At 43.2% G+C, this 20601-nt stretch overlaps 1 protein-coding gene across 6 annotated transcripts in view; it reads right to left on the bottom strand.

Moving 5' to 3' along the window:
- Positions 1 to 19027, bottom strand: part of neo1a (neogenin 1a) — a 179654-nt gene extending 160627 nt beyond the window's left edge. For all 6 annotated transcript variants that reach the window (XM_083993545.1, XM_083993546.1, XM_083993547.1 and 3 more), the window contains exon 1: positions 18433 to 19027. In XM_083993545.1, the coding sequence (XP_083849671.1) occupies positions 18433 to 18523 (91 nt within the window). In that variant the 5' untranslated portion in view covers positions 18524 to 19027. The remainder of the gene's footprint in view (positions 1 to 18432) is intronic.
- Positions 19028 to 20601: the final 1574 nt, after the last annotated feature.

The raw sequence follows: 20601 nt of genomic DNA, 5'->3' as shown, positions 1-20601 counted from the left end.
ACATCAAACGCAGTGTTGATAAATGGAAAGCAAGGAGCGGCTGACCAGAGGAGGAGTCGGCGGGGGGGAGGGGAGGGGGGTAAGGCAGTTATTGATTGTACTGCCTGTGTTCTCGTTGTGAGGAGGATGACGACGGGGAGGGGAGGGGAGGGGAGGGGGGACGGGGTGGCCCCGCGGGCAGCGGTTAAAGCTTTGTGCCCCCCTGAGAACACACCAATAGTCTCCGATGAGCTGCCCGCTGGTCACGCTGAATATTTGATTGACACGCAGAACTGGTTACCACTTCTAACGCCCTTTTCCCAACCCATCCCATCCCCCCCTTTCCTTCAAATAAACACAACAATGCATCCGAAAGGGCTGATTGAAATTCAAACGCGAGCCTCAAACGCCACAGGCACAGACAGCGATGGGCAGAAGGGGGGTGGCAGTTGTGACCCACCGGGGTCCTATAAAAAACAGATGCTAAATCACTTAACAAGTCCTAAATTAGTTGCTTGGGAATCTGCTGGGACGCGGGGAACCTAACAGCATGTGAACACAGTGGGACTGGGTAGCGTAGTGCAAAGACTGTTGTGTGGTGTGTGGAGTAAAACATATCACTCCAGGCTAAATGGACTACAAAAAAAAAAAAAAAAAAAAGGCAAGGCAGCCCCCACTGGAGCACATTTCCTTGCATGCCACAGACCAAACAAGTCACTGCACAGCTGCATCAAGTATCATTAGAGACAAAGAAATTCAATATAGAAAATGCATGGCCACACTGACGGAGGCATTACTTGACAAAGCTCCACTCTGAAGGACTACGCCGCCTCCCCATCACCTGAGCAGTCAAAATCAATGAGGAAATGAGGACATGAGCGGCCGGTGACTGACGACGCCATGTGTGCATCTCATTTTCTGGGAGGGAGGCTTTGCTGCAGGATTTATCGCCACCTCTGATCTCATTTCCTTTTCATATGCTAGTAAATCCCAGGTAAGGAGGACGTTTGGGATGATACAGGGAGAGTGGCCAGCCCACTCCAATTGGACTCCTGGAATTAATCTGGGAAAATCCTCAATGCTAACCTGCTTAGTTGTCACTTAATCTAGGGGTAAACCAAACATCAATTACACTAAGCACGAAATGTGGGCCAGATAACCACTGATCCTTTACCCCACAATGAAACTGGTTCATTTGATTCTTGCTGTATAATTGGCACACATGACCTTAAAGCATGGTAGATGCACATGGAAGACAAAGTTAATGGCTAAGGAGAAAGAGTGGGCATTGCTTCAGTGCACGCACACACACACACACGCACAAACTGTTGTCTAATGAGAAGTAGGATTGGTAGTAGACATAACCCCAATCCCAGCTACATTACCAATCTTCGCCGAATCCAGGTCAACTCCAATAGGCTTACGGTCCGCATCCAAGGACAAAACAACTTTCCCCTGGAGGGCTTCTCAGGTGACAACTTAAGTAACACTGTCTGGCTGCGAGTCACGCCTGCATTCCACAGAGAAAAATGAGGATGTTGCAGCCAGGTGAGGTTCACAAATGGTAAACATATCGACACGGAGGGCTGGCCACTGGTTTCACACAGGCACATGCAGTACAAAAACAATGTTTGTCCTTTGTACTTGCAGTATTTTATGCTACGTGTTGCGTGTAATCAATGAAAGCCAGACTTAAGCAGTCATGGATTCAAACTGGGAGCTCTGATTTCACCCAAACTGGGTCAGTTAGGACATGACCAAAACAACTCTGAACATTTTCAAAGTTGAATGATGAACAATGAACCTCTGCCTCATTAGCTGCTTTTTTTTTTTTTAATCACACCTACTGTATGTTACCTTTGAGCTATTTTTGACTAACCAAGAGAAAAAGTCTGCTTTTATCAGCCAACCTAGTTTGGTCAATTAGGAACACAATGAGCATCCTGCACGCTCCTGTGTGAGTACAGTTCATTTCCTGCCTTTATTGTTACAAGTGCTGGGCTCATTCAAAGTGGATGAAGTAAGGGAGGGGGAGGCCCAGACACTATTTACTCAGCAGGGAGAGACACAAGTCCCCGGCTTCCTAATGGCTTCCTGCATTTCACACAATTGTTTCCCCTCAGGAAATCTTATCGATACAGACTGCCGCCGCGTTGACCAAAAAACCCACAACACAGTGGATACTGTGCTTTAATTAAGTATCTTTGAAAGGGAAGATGACTTTTTTGTTCCTTTGACTAAAAACTGTTTTTGAAGACGTTCAATGATCTGTATCCATTTACTTTCCAAAAAATGGAGCCATCATATTTACTGGCAATGTGTGTGTGTGCATTTCTATGCACTTCCACCAGAAGAATTAATGTGTTATCTTTATCATTTTAACTAAGGATGACAAAAGCTCACTTTCTTTACAAATGACAAAACATCTTAACCATGTGTGAGTCTGATGAGTAACAAGGAAGGACAGTGCACGCACATCCAAGACAGTGCAGGCAGGTGCAGGACAAAAACTAACAAGAAGAAAAAACAAACAATGTCCGCACAACTGCTATAATCGAGCTCCCAAGAATTTATTATAAGGACAACGTTTCGACCACTTGGGTCTTCATCAGGTCATCCAGTCTGATGAGTAGCCTACCTGTCTGTGAAATAGCAAACACACAGGTGGTTCACCCGGCAAAGCATTCAAATACATCACAACCAATGAGCAAGAAAGAAGAAACTAATTCAGCACAGGAAAATTCAGGGTTCCACCATACATTATTTTTTAGCATCAAATGAATCTGTGTATTCAACATACATTCATTAAAGAGGAACTATGCAGGATTTGTATCTTAACAATGCTAAATTTTTTACTTTAATTAAACAGCTTTACAGTAATTGTGATGGTTTATGACAGGTTAAACTACACAAATATACACATCGTAACATCGTATATGATATATAACGTTATGTATGGCTCTATTGATTAATCTCTCGCCGGCTTCGTTTTAAACAAATGCACATGGCCAGGAGGAAGGTTAGCAAAACAGCAGATAAGTGACCGGACTTACTTCTCTTTAAGAAAACTACACTGGAGCTTTTTTTTTGCCCAACTACATACAACACAGAGGGTGCGCAGCAGTCCAATCCAGACTGTGACGTACACTTTGATACACCAAGTGTATTGGTGACGAGCTCTCAAGCTAATGCCATACAATGCACTAGGGCTGTCCCGATTATCATATTTCGATCACGGACTTCATGATCGATTACCATGGCAATGAACGAAGCTTCGAAGCTTCAATTTTTGGGGGTCAGCCCTACAATGCACTGATAAATGATAATCTTCGAGCTGCTATGTAGTGAGACCAGCCATCTCCCCCGCCTCTAGCCTCAGTGATCAGCTATGCTAAATGCATCCAAGCACTATCTCCATATTAAATGCATAGAAATTCAATTGTCATTGATCTTCAAACTCAAACTCTTAGTAAGACAACATATAAGTGAATTTCTCAAAATGTCAGAGTGTTACTTTAAGAGCATTTGAATGGCCTCAGATGAAACAAAGCCTCAACTGTAGATCGATATAAAATCCCCCAAACACAGGAGGATTATGTATCTTGATCAAGGCCAAGAAGCCTCCACATCTTCAAGGCCCAGCAGATACGAGTGAGGGGTTAACACAGTTAAGCTTCTGCAGCATGCACATGAACCACAGGTATGTGTGGCACTAGCAGAGAGACAGCCCATAAAATCCACACTCAACTTCTGCCTAGCACGCGAGGAATGTTCTCTGAGCGCTTCACTATCAGTGTTGAGCCAGGAGGGGCTATCCTCGCCTCTCCTTTGAAGTCTGTGTGGGAGAAAGGCAAAATGGGAAAAAGGGGCAGTAATAGTGAGCTAGAGCCAAGAGGCTAGCTATTGCGAGGTCAGCCAATTTCTTTCTCATTAGAAATTAATTACCGACGTAGCCGGTGCGGGGGCCGGACCACGAAGTCGCTAGGCATGCCATGCATCGCCCCACAGGGAGCACTTGAACCCATGACCCCCCCGCCACGGGCGTTTGGGGCCAGAAGGGGTGCGTGACATGGCCCTGGCCCAGAGACACTGCCCCGCCAGGCTGGGAATGCAGTGGCACTGTGGGGGGATCGGGAGAGGGACAAAGAAAGGGAAAAAGGGGCTCCACTGATTCAGGGCTCACTGGGTTAGAGAGCTTCATTATTAAGTCCCCTGTCAGCCGGCAACAAAAAGTACCCCACAGGCTAGCAGCGGCTAATAAAACCACCACCCTTTATAACTCAAGACCACTTCTGACATCTTCTTTTGAGGAGAAATGAAAGTATGCGACTCGGTCCCCGGCTTAATGAAAGAATTCACATATTTCACCTGAATGAACTGTTGCTTTGCACCCAACATGGACCAGTGAGAAAGCGCCAAACCTGACCCGAATGAAGCTGCTTCCACACCTGCTTAATTAGATAATGTTGCGTGAATTTTTATTTAGACTTGCTCCATGTCACTACAATATTATACGGCATATGGCACAAACAGACTGCAGGACATATTCTAGGATCTTGCTCCGTGTGTGTGGGAGTGTGTGTGCTCTTTGAGTGAATTTGTTCAGCAGGTGTCCTGAAAGCTTGAATGACATGCTTATGCACTCAGGACTAATTTAGACCACTCCAGGTAAATGAAGTATGAAAGCAGGAAAGGCAGATTGCTTTTCTCTAACCAGTAATTCAAGCACTTTTGCCGGCTGCAGACAAAAAGGTTATACATTGTCCTTCACAGACGTAATGTACACATTCAATGTCGGAACAATGGTTCTACTTAACAGTTATTACACGGCTCCGATGCTTGTTGTTCATGTTGAAAATGTAATGTTTGATAATACCTTTCACATTTAACTCAGGAAAAGATGTCACTTTTGTCAGGCCAATATACGCTGTGGGCCAACAGTGAGACTGCTTTCACATCGGCCACTGATGTATGTCACAAAATGCAACATTAAAGGAGACATATTCTGCCCCCTTTCCACAAATTAAAGTAGTTCCCATGTGTCTTAAAGACATGTCTGTGACATGCTTTGGTCAAGCCACCATTTGGTCAGTACGGCTGCTTTCAGTGTCTGTCCCTTTAAATGCAAATGAACCACTGCTTGCCCCGCCCCTTCTACCGGTACCAGGTAGGGGTGGGATTATGCAAATTCGAATCCAAGTCTCACATTTTGGGGTCAGGAAGGCAAGACAAACACCCAAATATACTGTATGTTGTATACCTTCACAAAGTGAAATTTCCACAATATGTCCCCTTTAAAGATTCAAATTCACACTCATACAATCAACATGCACCCACATTGCAACACCTGTCTCCTCTCCCAAAGCCTTTAGATTCCCCACTCAGCTAGACTGCCCACTGTTGAGCACTTACACAATCAGTTAACAGCACTGGTAATTGATTTATAATTCATTTATTGGTTGAACAAAAGAAGCAAAAATTAATGATGTCACATTGAGCTCTGGGAGTTTATGACATCACGAACCAGGAGTTAATCAGCTAATCATAACAAAAATAGATAAATCGACACAGACAATAATTACTGTACGAGTTGCAGCCCCGATTATGGGAAAAGAGAAGCTAAATAACATACAAATGTGGTGTGGAAGAAAAAAAAAACAATTACCGTGGTCCCAAAACATGTCATCCATCTCCTCAGTGTAGCATGATTGAAAAGGGGGGGATAAATGAACAGACAAGTCCGACTGTACTCATTAATGTTCATCTCCCTGCTTTCTTGATGGGGCACCTCATTAAGAGTCTGTTGGTAGCAGCTGGCTTGCTATCCCACTCCATTACTGGCCCACCGTGGCAAAACCTCTGCCACTGGCCCTCCCACCCCCCCACACATCCACACATCCCACCATCCCCCACTCCAAACACGTCCCTGGTGTCTCATGTGACATCTGTGTCTCGGGGTCCTGTGATGGAATGCCGCTAGCCCCGCTAGTCCTCCGCAGGTGCTCCCCGCTGGCCGCCATGCTGCTGCTGTGGCTGAGTGACCCGTCACAGGCTGAGAGCTACAGTGTGTGTGTGTGTGTGTGTGTGTGGTGGTGGTGGTGGGGGGTCAAGGTTCAAGGGACAACGGTTAAGGAATCAGAGGGAATACATGCAGCTGCTTTCCATCAATGCCCGTTGTGCACACTTCAAGCTGGATGGAAATCTGACTGCTCTGCCACCACCCGCTTACCAATAACACCCCCCCCACCCCCCTCTAGACCAAGCTCATCCTCCTCTTCCTCTGCTATGTCAGACAGAGAGAGGAAGGTCATGTCTGTATTTAGACACAGCTCAAGGAGTCCCAGAGGCTGCGCTCAGGTTCTGTGTGGCTTCATCAAACAGTCCAACACTGCTGGATGACGTGAAGGGAGTGGGAGTGAGCTGAGAAAAGGGAAGTGAAATAAATTACTCTCAACCTTTTCGTCATCAACTGTGCCACATAAGGAGAAAATGTTGAAACTCATAATCAAAGTGTAATTTTTTTTTTTTTGCATAATGGATTACACACTGTGTTGTGTGTAAGCCTGTGCCAGTACTGTCCTCTCACAATCTCAACTTTCATACTGGTCAATTACCAGACTCCATAAAACAGACATGAGGACATGATCATCTTCCCAAAAGGTCAAGGACCGCAAAATTATCGCAGCCACTGTAATGTCACAAAGTCGCAATTATGAGGCAAAATGAGTGCAGAGGAGCTTTTCATCTGAAAGTGGAGTGGCGCCACCCTATAGTGGTAAGAGAGGAGACAAAAAAGAAGAAAAGAAAGGGAGAGAAAGGTGGACTAAACTAGATAACACCAAGTTAGATAGACACACACACACCACCCAGATACAAGAGAAGCCTTCAAAGTCAGACTGCCAATCACACACAGTATCCCTCATGTTTTTACCGGCTCGGTTCACCTTCCCCCTCCCCCACCGCTGGAAAGGAATAACACTCAACCCATATTTGAAAAAAAGGACACACAACAGAGGAAAAGAAAGTTTGGTCATATTTTATTACTATGGTCACTATTGTTACTATGATCACATGGGAAGTGCGGTCATCTCGTCAAAAATCTAAAAACCGCCTCAAACATAATTCAACGTAATATAACAAACTTGACTACAAGTCTTAAATCACAAGCAGCGAAGCTCCTGTTTTCTATCATTGTAAAAGTAATACCTCACTTAAGATGCATCAGGAGTAAAATTTATTCTCCACATTTGTACAGTAAATCAAATTCCAAGGCGCAATTAGCGTTTTCTATGGCCAAGCTCGGGAGCATTTTGAGTTTGAGCCCTGCGACATTAATATGAAAGGAGAAATGCCATCATCTCTCAAGTAAGTGCTGCTGAGGGACGCATTTATTCAACTGTGAAGGGCCAAGAAAGCAAAAATCAAACAAGACGGCCAATTCCATTACATCATGGCAGTGTATTAAAAAAGCTTAAAGCCGTAATTTCAGCATTTCAGCTGCCTCTCCTGACCTCCATCAGCTTCAGATGAGCTCAGAGTCGAGGAGGAACTGGCTCCAATAATATGGTGAGAAGTCAATGCAGTCGGTGGAGCCCGATGCCAGAGGGGGAGCTCCCAGCAGCACAAAGGAGCCTCTATCTGATGCTGGACTTTTCAAAGAATCATTTCAGCTTGGATTTAGCAGCAGAAACATTGGTTAATACCAGCAGAATTCTTTCTGAGGTCACCATAGCAGCAGGTGAAATCAACATAAAACCTTTGCGGTTGAATGGGAGGGCTCCCGAGAAGGAGCCGGGACGCATCGCTGATGTGCTGCTGCATACATGACTGGTACAGTATTAACTCTAAACCCTAAATTGTTTAAACTTAATGTCAGAGACTCAACAATCCAGAAAGCTGCTGCAGCTCTACATGCTGAGACAGCGCCATGGAAAAGTACTGTGTAGGACAAAAAAAATGACACCTTCTTCTATTCTTGCTGAAGCCTAAAAAACACTACGCCTACTATGCTCCAAAGTGATGTGGTTTCTATGAATTTCCACTACAGAAACCAGACAAACCAGTTCCTGACTTGTAAAACAGACCAAGAAAATATTGGAGAAAATACTGCCACTTCAAATAGAATTGTTCAGGCACTACTCCTCACCAAATATGTAGCGGCTCTTTAACTATTAAACGGATGCCATAATTAGAACTCCTGGTTGGAGAGCTGAGCACTGCTATTGATATGGGTCATGTGGACCGTCATAGAAAGTAAACATTTGACTTAATCACAATGTGAACAAAAAAAGAAAAAGAGAAATCTCAGCATGGCTTGCCAGAGCTCATGTCAATATTTTCCAATGGAAAACATCAGTTATGTGAATCTTACGGAAAAAAAAGTCTTTTTTTCTAACTCAGCACATTTTTAGAAATGAAACTTCTTTGACAAACCCAAACCACACAACTACCGACCACTTTACAATTCACAACTGCGAGCAAATCTGTAATTTCGTCTTAAACTAAATAAAGATTCTGACAATAAAAAAACGGCAATAATATTATAAGGGGTGTGGCAGCCCGACCGATGCATGTCTTCCATATACATGATACTGAATGTGTGACATTGAGATTGTAACCGCTCCACAGAAACAGTCTGATCCCTCCCACATCTTCTCAGTGAAAGTAGGTAAATGCTTTGTTTGTCTCTCCCGCTGCACAGCAAGCTCAAGTCGGGGAAACTCTCCTGACCTTGTTGATAAAACAGCTGTTCAACCCCAGATGGGTGGCATACGCCTTTACAAATACCCACCCAACTACACACACACACACACACACACACACACATATACCAGTATAACTAAAGCTGCCAAGAGCCACAGGCCGAGCACAAGATGATGGCAGCCAGCGCTTCACAATCCTCTCTCTGTGACTGACTGCCCCACACCCTTTCAGCACATGAAAAGTTCCTTTGACTGAATGAATGAAGGCTGAGAGGTTCTGTGTACATGGATGACTGATACTTTATGAGTGTATATGCAAGAACTCCCCCACATACACACACACACACACACACACTGGTAAACCTATCACCAGTAATCTGACCAGTATGCTGAAGATAAGGCTAGAAACAAACAATACAAGTTCACTTTATGAATGAAATGGATCTGACTCTCATATTGCTTCATGATCCATTAAAAAAAACTATTCTGGGTTCAACTTGCGCAAAGTGTACTGGACAGTTATGATGAACAAATATCATTATAGTGTAAAAGCTGTGTTGATTCCTGTTTGCCTGCGTTCTCTTTGAAGCGCGAGCTACTTAACAGCTGCACTACACCATGAACTACACCATTGAGAAGACTTTTAGGTTAATTCATCACACCCTGGACGTCCTCCAAGAAGACAGCAGAGAATAAATTCATGTCTGAGAGCTGCAGGATGTTGGAACTCCAGCAGATACGCAGCAACCAAATGAAGGTCATTAATCAGTCTTTCAAGAAGGATATTAGTCTCTCTTAATTTACAACCAGGACCGCTGCCAGAAATTAAACCTGCCACCTCGCAATTACATTAAATATAAAGTGCATTAATTATATTTATTGTAGTAGTAACAACCCACTAGGCAAAGAGTTGCCAAAATCTAATAACATATATACAGTCCTATGCTATGAATGCTGAACTGCTGATCGTTATTGGCTCATTTTAGTTAAAAATGCAGGATTGATTGATTGGGATAATCACCTCAAAACTGATGAACACACCAGCGTCTGCGTCGGTGGCCGTGGTGGCCACCAATAAAAACATGTCAGCCAACGTGGCTCAAAGTGTGTGTGACTGATATAACGTGGACCATCTGCAGCAGATGCCAAAAATGATCGGTATCTGCAGATGTCACTCAGTACCGGTGACAGAAACATGATTGCAGCATCCTTACATCATCCTGAGGTGTAAATGTTTCCTGTTAGAGTCATTACAAATCATCCTCTCACTTGCTTCTTACTGAAAAGTAAGGCTTAACTATATTCCCTGACAATTGCCTCCACACTCTCAGGTTTTTGTAACAAAAATGTGTCTATAAGACAACGTTCTAGTAAAATCTCTTTGTCAATATTGAAACGTCCCAAAACATGATGCACATCCTCTCTCTCTCACGATCAACAGAAAACACTTGTTTCAGATTTCAGCTGAATTCAACATTTCCAGCTCGTCATTAATGGTTGTGGACTTTTAATTTACATTTATGAATAAAACAGCCAGTCTTGTTCCGTCACTATGGCCCTTATACTGAACACAGCTTTTTAAAATCCAGAGGAAATCGCAGACAAGAATCCAACATTTTCTAAAAAAAAAAAAAAAAAAAACACTAAACAAAAAAGAGGCTTACAACATCTTATCAATAGGAAATGCCTGTATCATGCCCCCCCAGGGCTGTAAAAACAGTTCCTTGTATAACAGAGCCTTGCACTCATTAGCCCAGTCTCATCTGACAGGCACAGCTTGCATGTGTCATAATCCTATGCAGCTGCCACTACCAACAGGAGACACCATGACAGGAGCTCTGCACAACCAAAATAGCAAAAGTTTGAGGGATTTTTTTTTTTTTCAGGGGAAATGTTGCTGTCCTGCTGAGGTTCTGCCTGAATGCCGGTCCAGGGGGGGAGGGGATACTTCTTTGCTTGCAGTACACCACTTAAATCTGGCCTCAATGCACACACTGCCATTTTCTGTTGTCATGCTGCACTTATATATTTTAAAAAAGGGGGACGTGCACTGAAACACAGAAGCTGGGCTCCTGCAGCTCCTCTCTAAGACCAGACAACGCCACACTGTCCTGAAGAACACGACCGTGACTGCGGCCCGGCAGAACATAAATATTATACGACGTGTCATGCTGCAAGACGACCACGTGCTATTCATACAACCTTCACTCACAAGTGGTTCAGGACATTTTGCTGCTGTTCCTGCGCTGGCAAAAGCTTCAGTAAATAACAGGCTGGGGACTGCGTAGAGTGGTGCATCAGAATCAGAATGACTGGTTAGACATAACACCCCCCAACACAGTGGTCAGCTTTTCATATATATTATATTTGATCAGATTTTATCGATACACTTATACTTGTGTTGTCGATAAAGATGTCACGGTTCTAGATTTTCTTGGTACGGTTATTGTCAGAGAAATAATAATGGTATTACGGTTACTACAATTATTATGCATCAATAAATTTCACAACACTATGAATGTGAAAAATCAAATATGGTCAAAATATAATTACATTACTAATCTCTTAATATAGGACCACTTATTAATCCCCCGGGGAAAGTGTTTGAAATATTTAAGTCATTAATTGTCATCTATACCAAATGTTTGTGTTTATTCTAATCATTTTTTTAAAATACAAATGACATGCTAACATTTCAGTTCCTACCAATTCAGTGTTACATTAGATAAATGGACCAGTACCTGTGCATTTACCTTCACTTTGGCGCACATCTGTCCATATGGTTCCAACATAATCTTTTTCGGAGAGTGACGGTATTTAGGAATCTCTGCAGTTAATTAATTGTGGCGTTTAATACCACAATTAATTGAGAAAACAAGTAATCGTGACATCCCTAGTTGTCGCATTAGTCATTTTAATGAAACCGCTTGAGATAGAATTCAAAAATTCAACTAAAAATCCAAAGTGACCATGAGCCGATGCAGCACACACACAGCTGTCCACTTTGTGTTTGTAACCGTAAGAACTGTAACAAGGCCTGTGAAGCAGAGTGTGACCGTTTTAATTCTCCAGAGCACAACACGAGACGACACCTTCTAGTGGAGGTATACAACACCAGCATAACAACAGAGATGACAAACTCCACTCATATCGCCGCACGGCCACAATTTCAGTCCCTTCTTCGAATGCTTTTTCCTCACGATGCTGCTATGTGCCTCAGCTCCAAGGAAACAGCAAAGCCTCTGCTCTCCCAGAGGTCATTAAGCCTGAGCATCATTCAATCACAGCAGAACAGGGAAGCCTGGAGAGCACAACAGCACCGCAGCGGATTAGAATTTTTGCATTTTGTTCTAATTTTGAAAAACAAGAAATGGAGAAAAAAAATGGAAACATGGAAATCAAGCAGGCAAACAGTATTTCCAGCGACATCTCCAATAAAAGACAAAAATATTGTTGATGTAATGTCCCTCGGGTTACCGCAAAGTCTCAGAGGAGTCGTCACACGGGGCAGTATGGACAGTTTTATGGGCCAGTAGATGCTACTCAACCTTTTTTTTTTCAATTTCTAAGCTTTTTTTTTTCCACAGGCTTTGTTCTGACATGAAAAGACCAGCAGACACAAAGAAGACAGACAGCAGCCACACTGGAAAGGTTCTCCATCCATCCGACACAGCAGGAACACCTCTGGATCTACTTTCTATTTTCAGGAGGAGCTTAATGTGAGCCGCCTTCTGTGGACTGACTAATCGTAACATGTAATAGGCTGAATTTCAAAACACACAGTGAGCTCATGTTTTCAGGACGACACCTCAACTCCTTCTGTGCCACATTAAATCAAACAGTTTGTCCATGTGTCGGTGTGGATCAGGGTTTCCCCCAAGGAAATTGGTTACAAATAAAATTCTTTATTCTCTGCTGGCACATACAAAATGTCCTGAGGAAATTGGTCAACCATGAACTAAGATTACAAATGTGGAACTTTTAGCAATTTAATAGAGGAGCTGCTTAATATGGAATTTAAGTTAAGTTCAAACCCAGCAGAGAAGCTCACTCCCAATGAATTTTCTGTTTTATTCCAACATACATTCCACATATATGATTTTTATTAATTAAAAAGCCATTCTTCACTGACTAATCCAAATTGATCGTTTACCGTCATCACCAGAGCTCAGACGGATTCTTCTGCTGTCGTTTCTTTTGGGAAACAAATGTATCTCCAGCCCCACAAGTCAGAAGTTAATTTTCACGCCTACTCAACAGCTGCTGCTTGTAATGTGACGATCATGTTGTTTTCAGCGCTGGAGCTTACTGGATATATTGGCTTTTTTTTTTTTTTTTTTTTTTTTTATATAATTGTGGCAGTATTTTGAATCATGTGGGAAAATAATAACACCAGTGCAGACACACTCGCTGTGGTAGCAGAATGAGCATAAACACAGAGGTTTGGAGAACAGTGACATGGAGGGCTGAGCAATACGCTGGAAAATAATTTCTGAACATAAGATTACTGTGCATGAAAACCTACACAAGTGAATGTTGGGTAAACTTTGCTCAGCCTTTAGAAAGTCTTCCGAGGCCACTGCGTGTGTAGCAGGAGGGGCTGGTTCACAGGCTGAAGCGGAGAGACGGGGAAGGGAAAAGCAAGACTTGTGTCATGTTCCTCTGCACCGCACCACCAGAAGCAGCTCTGAATGATAGAGGTAATTTCATCTTAGCAGGGGGGCAGCAGAAGCCATGGACTTGTCCATGATCCGCACTGGATTTTAGACCATGATGCAGGCTTGGCTCCCCTCCATTCAAAACAGCCCTCCCTCCTCCACCACCACCAGGAGCAACCAGGGAGCTGAGGGAGGGAGGGAGGGGGGGGAGGGGGGGGGGGGGGGGGGGGGGGGGGCTGACAATGCCAGTTAGAGTAGCCGTTTCAAACAGCATGCTGAATAGTGATCGGTAAACATTGGGAGTAAAAGAGTAAAGTGTGTGGAGAATTTAAACAGCTTCAATCTGGTGTACAAGCATTAAACCTCCAGGCCAACAGATGATGTGTGAAAGTTTGATACAGTGAGTAATGGGATTATTAAACCATGCAAGTTTTAAGACGTTCCTTTTCTTCTTCTTTTTTTTACCCCTGGTGCAAATAATAGAGTTAAACTGCACTATACTGACACAAATCCTGCAGTTCAGTTTATATTCTGGCCTCTTGTTGAATCAGTATGGGGAAATCTGAGGGCCTTGTTAGAGTAAACACCAGTCTGGAGGCCATAGACTGTAAAAGAAAATATGGATGTAGCATCCGTGACGTCACCCACTGGTTTGGGGAGTCTTTTTTGTGACTCCAATATGGCGGCCTGAACAGCGCCATGTTGGATTTACCGGCCGAGAACCCGCCCAATGGCCTCCAAGCAGCCTGTCTCCGGACCTGTCACGCAACATTTCCACAACATAATTGGCCAGAATTTTAAACCTAATAACAGTAAAACGGTAGAATTAAAAAAAATTCACACCCCTCAGAGTGTGTACGGGGGTAGAAACTATCGATTGAGACCAAAAAACGTGATGACACCAGGCTTTGATCATGTTTATTGAGGATGTAAAGTCGGCGATTTTAACATGGGGGTCTATGGAGAATGCTGCTTTCTGACACCAGCCCCCAGAGGAAGCCCAGGGGATTGCAGTTTTTTGAACGCGGAAGTGAGCTTCACTTCTCAGACTGACAACTGCCCCCTTACGGGAGACCTACACTGCAAAAACTCAAAATCTTTCCAAGAATATTTGTCTTATTTCTTGTCAAAATGTGTCCATTTTAGTCAAAACTAATCTCTTTCCACTTAAAGCAGATATCAGTGGAATGTTTTTGTTAATATAAGTCCTAAATAGTCCTATTTTCCGTCAGCAATCACTTACATGAAGTATTTCAGTCTAAACACGAGTCTCTCCGTCACTCTGCTCTGCTGTAACCCGAGGAGAAAATTTTCCTTGTGGGATACAAGTGTTATCCAATGAGGAGAGAGAACGGCATGAAGGGCTGTGTGTGCAGCCAAGGGATGCGCGTGAATGTGGTGACGTAGCACGAGGACCAATTGATGCCTGACAAGGGCGGGGGCTGCTAACTCATGGTGCGTTCAAAGAAACTCGTACTTTGTGTTTTTCCTTCCTGTGAAGTCATACCAGTTCGATCTGGTACGAGTTCACGGGTCGGAAGTTACGAGTGGCCGTTATAGGGAACTTTCACAGACAACAGGATGGTAAAAACACGAGCTACGGGTTACCTGGAACGCTACCAAGTCGTAGTTGTGACTTGAAGCTGTAACTTACGGTTTCAAAAGCCTGCCTTGAACGCAGCATTAGCCGAAACGGCCGTGAAGCTGATATCTGCTTTAAAATAAGACTCATCGCCTAAAAATTAACTTGTTTTCATACAGTTTTCACTTGTTTCAAACAAATTTTCAATTGAAATAAGTAGAAAAATCTGCCAGTGAAAGCACGTTTTTTGTGCGTGTAATAAGAAAAGCTTTCTCAACTATCAGATTTTTCTACTAATTTCAAGTGAAAATATGCTTGAAAAAAGTAAAACGTGTCTAAAAACAAGCTACTTCTTAATGTGATGAGTCCCTTTTTAAGTATAATTAGATTTGTTTTGACTAGAAATTACATTTTGACTAGAAATAAGACAAATATTTTGGTAAGATTTTGTGTGTTTGCAGTGTAGTGGCCTCACCAGACACTCATCTGAAAGCTTAAGCTGAAAGCAGGTGATTACGACCAGCAGCCACCGAAGAGATGCAACAGCAGATGTCATTCCATCTATTCACAGGATATTGATCCACATTCCCCCCTTTGCCAATTACATGTGATAAACGGCTGCGACAGTTGGTGCAAATTATTTCAGTAATTGTGGTCATTTTAACACCCCCACACCACACCACACACACAAAACGCTGCACTGCACACAAGCACATTCAGCTGCTGAAATAGCAAAAAAAAAAAGGAACAAAGCACAAACAAGTAGTTATTTTCAACTGTGATCTCAAAGTGCTGACCTCACTGCGCCATCCCTTTAGCTGGAGAACAGTGGAAAGCAACAAACACCCAGCTCACATATCAGATCAGTAGCGTTTCTTAATGGAGGTGGTTTCATTAGTGAAGCATATGAATCAAACACTTGGCAAAGTGTGCAATTATCCGTCTCTGGGTGGATGGAGGTCATTAGGACTTTATGAGCGATTGAAGCCCATAAATAAATGATCAGTAAACAGCTTACTCTATACGGCTGTGACAGCAGGTGACTCTGCGTGACGCCCCCCCTCCAAACTCATCACAAGTTGATGTAGACGTGTGGCAGAGATTCTGCAAGACGCCGTTGGAAAATCCATTTGCTTTAGATGGCGAAAACAGAAAACCTTTTAACTACACTTTGCATGCAGATTACACTGTGAAAGGAGGGCGAGGACTGAATTATTCCTGAAATGAAGGACGGATAAGATCCAGCTTTTAACCCCTGCAACCCCCCCACAAATATGGGATCACCAGGGCTTTCCAAACACAACAACACAAAAGTGGTGAATTGTGCTCTCGGCAGCAGAGTCCACAGAAAAGACCTCAAATGCGCCAAAGAAAACGCCGGTTGTTTATAAAAGTCTGGGCAGCGCTGCATCTGAGGTGGTCTGTGAGGAGAAAACCCCGGAGAGTGGTCTGGAAGAGCAGAGAGGGTTGCCAAATGTTTACACATTTCAGCAAGTTATTTGCATTGTCCTCTGAGAGATAATCAGCACACAATTCCCTCCCAGCAGGATTACAGAGATAAGATAGGGTCTAAATGGATTTTACACTCCTCTAACAGGCACTTGTTTACAAAAGCCAAACTTCTAGGGCTTTTTTTTTTTCAATTCTAACAACTTCTGGGAGCTAGAGACAAGGAAGTGGTAAAAAAAAAAAAAAAGCAGCAGTGAGGCCAAACTTCTACAGGTTATTTCCAAAGTAAAAAAAAAAAAAAAGTGAAACTATCCATTATATCTGTCCCCGAAACCAAATGAGACGGACCGAATCGCTTTTAAGTTTGGGGCTGAAACTCAGCCAACTTTGATAAAGATAAGTTCTGGCCACAGTTGAGACCTCAGACAAATGTGTTTTGAATAAACAGATATTTTCAGAGAAGGGGACCCCACAATTAGTAATTTGAAACTCTCTCTGCGTGTGGGTCCCAGTCCAATTCTCTGGAATCAATCAAAGCTCCCAAAGGAACTCCCTGGTCCCCTTAATCTCCTGGTTTTATTACTTTCCAGACAGTCAGCCTGTTTCACCCTACCCCCATCTCTCTCTTTTGTACTGATCTCCAGCAAAGCCAAGGAGGGGCTTTTTTCTCTCTCTCCTCTATCTCCCCTTCCACCACTGCAGAGTGCTTCTCATGCAGGAGAGGGTCTTTCATCAGGCTCCACACGCAAGAGACCCCAACAGCTAGCAGAGGCCCGTCTTTCCAAGGCTTGTCTTTGCACATTCATTCTTTTCAACAAGCTTTCAAATGGACTTCTTTTTTTGGATACACACACACACACAAACATAAACTGTTTTGCATATCACGAGAATGATGGAAAAAACTGGGCCATGTTGCACAAGAGTGAGTTATATTTGCAATTTTCCAGACCACATGCTGTCGTGTTTGATAGCGTCTAACAGCTTAAATGATAAAGATATGACTCCATCACGATGGGGTATGTGATAAGGACGGGAGCTGTGTGCACTCCAGTGACTGTTAGAAAGACATTTTCTCTCATGGCTCTCTAATTTATCTCAGGCACTCACAGTTTAGAGTGCTTGCAAGCAGAGCGTGGGTGGGTTTATACGCTGAAACAAACCGACTCCAATCAATAACTAATATCAAGAATTCACCTCCAATATCAGGGGAATCTCTCACTACAGAGACACCCACCACCAGTTGGAATCAGACACATAATAGTGAAGTGAACACTGCAGTGCAGTGCTCTCACTTCAAAACAATTAACACAAGCAAATGAATTAGGTTCTGTTTATCCATCAGCTAAACATGTATTGACGGCCAGGTAATGAGATGTCTGCTGGACTGATGATGCCAGCTTATTACCTGACAGTGAACACTAATGAGTCTTCGCATAGTGTATGGTCTTTTTTATTATTCAAGTTCCTGCCACCCTTTGCATCTCCATGGCCACAGAGCGGGGCCAGGTACACATAGATGGTTTGTTTAAATTCAGCAAACAGATGTGGGTTATTTGGTCTTTCAAATCCAGCTGCAAAAACCCAAAGACACGTTTTGTGAAAGAGCTACAGCCAAAGTCCTTCTAGCCAATACAATATAGAACGTCTCTGCTACAGCTCATGTGTATGAATCAGTGGAAAGGCAAACACACAAACCCAACAGCAGTCAACAGCCTCAATGCAGACAAAAGGAAGTGTGTTGTAAAGCATGTTGCTTTACAGCATGAGACCGGGCTAGCCTTGGGAGGAAATGCAGTGTTATTTACATTTTTTAAAAGTAGCCTACTTTATAAAGTTGTCCAAACGGTGAAGGAGCAGCTGACCTAAACCCAGTACAATCAGGCTGCCTCGCTCCATATCTGATTTTCAGAGCCAACAAGCTTGCATTCCGTCTCTTTCTTTTCTCAAACTCGTGATACAGTGAGGCTAAGTTTCTTCAGCCGAGGCGTAAATAAACAGCCACACACACACACAGAGCAGTGCAGCTGGTAGGGAACATAGGTAGGGAATTAAAGGAATTTACCTTTGTCGACATGCTTTGCCGCGGTGGTCGCCGTGTAGAGAAAGGTGAGACAGAGGAGAGAGAGGAGCGACAGAGCTCCCCGCTCGGCCATCACTTTTCACAAATAAATCTTTGCAGGCTTCAGGAACCCGGGGAAGCGTTCACACACACACGAGAAAAAAAAGAGAAATCCTTAAAATCCCCGGCCACCTCCTGTAAAATGCACGAGGGACAAAAAAAAGTTCAAAGTCCTATAATGTGCAGAAACATCCAGAGCCAGGCACTTTGAAAACTGGCCGGATGAAACATGTAGCTGGAAAACGAGAAAGCCGCAGGTTACAGAGAGAGAGACTGTTTCTCAACTTGGTCGAGGCAGAGGTCGGAGAAAAAACACTGAAATCAATCCATGGCCACGGAGGCGCAGCGCAAGGACGAAAACATTTGCGTGTGGCCGAGCGAAACCGCGCCGACTTCGCTACTCCGAAATGTGTCAAGTGCGTAAAAAGACTTGAAAGAGCTCACAAGCAGAAAAAAAAGATAAGATCCGACCAGAAGGAGAAATCTCCGCCGCGGCCAGCTCACTGCTCACGGACAGGACGTAAGAGAGCAGCGTGTTGGAGGGCTGGATCTGGAGCTGGATCTCCGCAGGCTCCCCGGAAAACAGGGTGTGGAGTCACACGGAGCTTTGGATCCTGGCTGCTGCCTGACTGACTGACTCAGTGTGTGTGTGTGTGTGTGTGTGTGTGTGTGTGTGTGTGTGTGTGTGTGTGTGTGTGTGTGTGTGTTCAGGCGAGAGCTAAAATGTGGTGAGGGATTTCAGTCCCGACACAACAGCTCACCTTTACACCAGGGCTCCACCGTTCTGATAGAGTTACAGGCTAATCATTACACCTTTGCACCTTTAATAACACTAATACAGACCGTGAGTCCAAACTCTTGCATCTTGCTGTCTAATTAAATGCTAAATTTAAAATGTGTCAAATATATCATAGCCTACAGTTATATGAATAGATCTGACACCAACACCAAGTCGAAAATAACCTGCCTTACTTCAAAACCCACAACTTTACTAGTTTGTTTACAAACAACAAATGAAAAACATGTGAATAAAATGATACCTAAATAGTAGAGGTGGAACAGTTGGTTGATTCATCTCTACCTGGATAGATAGGAAATTAATTTGAGTATTTCGTTAGCAATAGGCCTGCCTACTACCAGCCCTAATAAAACTGGTAGCCTACTGCAGACTCACTTGAAGTTTAAACTTCAGCTTAAAACCTAATATATTCTGCTTTCGGTTTAATGCATGCCAATTACAATGTTCCAATCATATAATGTAAATTTGTTTTTAAAGGTTTATTTCTGTATGGAGTAGCCTACTTAAATTTGAAAAACGTGAAATTTCTCTGATATATTTTTTAGATGAAATGTCAAGAGTGTGATCTGCTGCAACTCAATTTCCCTACGGGGACAAATAAAAACTACTACTACTACTACTATATCGAGGATGTAACATCGGGTACGGTTTTAAACACAGGGTTTTTACTTCTTCTTGGCCAATATTACTTACGTTGAGTATCTGAGTGTTTCCTTTCATACTAGGCTAATAAATGATCTTGTACGCAGTTTGTTGATCAGTAGCTACTAGTCTGGTGAGTTGAGTAGCTGCTAGCTACCTGAGCTAACAGTGGAGCTAAACATCTTCGAAGCACAACTACAATGCTGAAGAGGTCAAAGGTCGTTTGACACAACACTTAGGAAATATTCATATATTCTCAAAAACGTGTCTATGTACCTCTACACCGTGATGTTCCTACTTATTCTTCAGTCTGTGTCATATAAAGGACGTAATCAGTTAGTTCGAGTTCTGTTTGTTGATTTGATCACATGAACCTGTGGCAGCTTGCTATGACTTCATCCTGGAGATGTTGTAGAGTTGCAGCAAAGAAATATCGTGATAATCAATATGTCTGATGATTGTAATGTACAACAAATAGGTTGATTGTTATAACATGTCAAAAATTAATAACCGTGAGGAAAAGGTTCATTATTAGCCTCCTCCACACAAAGATATTCAGTTTCCTATATGGAAAGCTGGAAAAGTTGGCACCGATGAAGTTTTCTTTGACACACTAAGGTCCTTTTATTTTTGCACTAAAAGCCACTTCTTTCAGCAACTGAAAAAAATAA

Source organism: Trachurus trachurus (assembly GCF_905171665.1).
Source record: "Trachurus trachurus genome assembly, chromosome: 3".
In the NCBI taxonomy this organism is placed as follows: Eukaryota; Metazoa; Chordata; class Actinopteri; order Carangiformes; family Carangidae; genus Trachurus; species Trachurus trachurus.
This window is presented reverse-complemented; position numbering and strand designations above follow the sequence as displayed.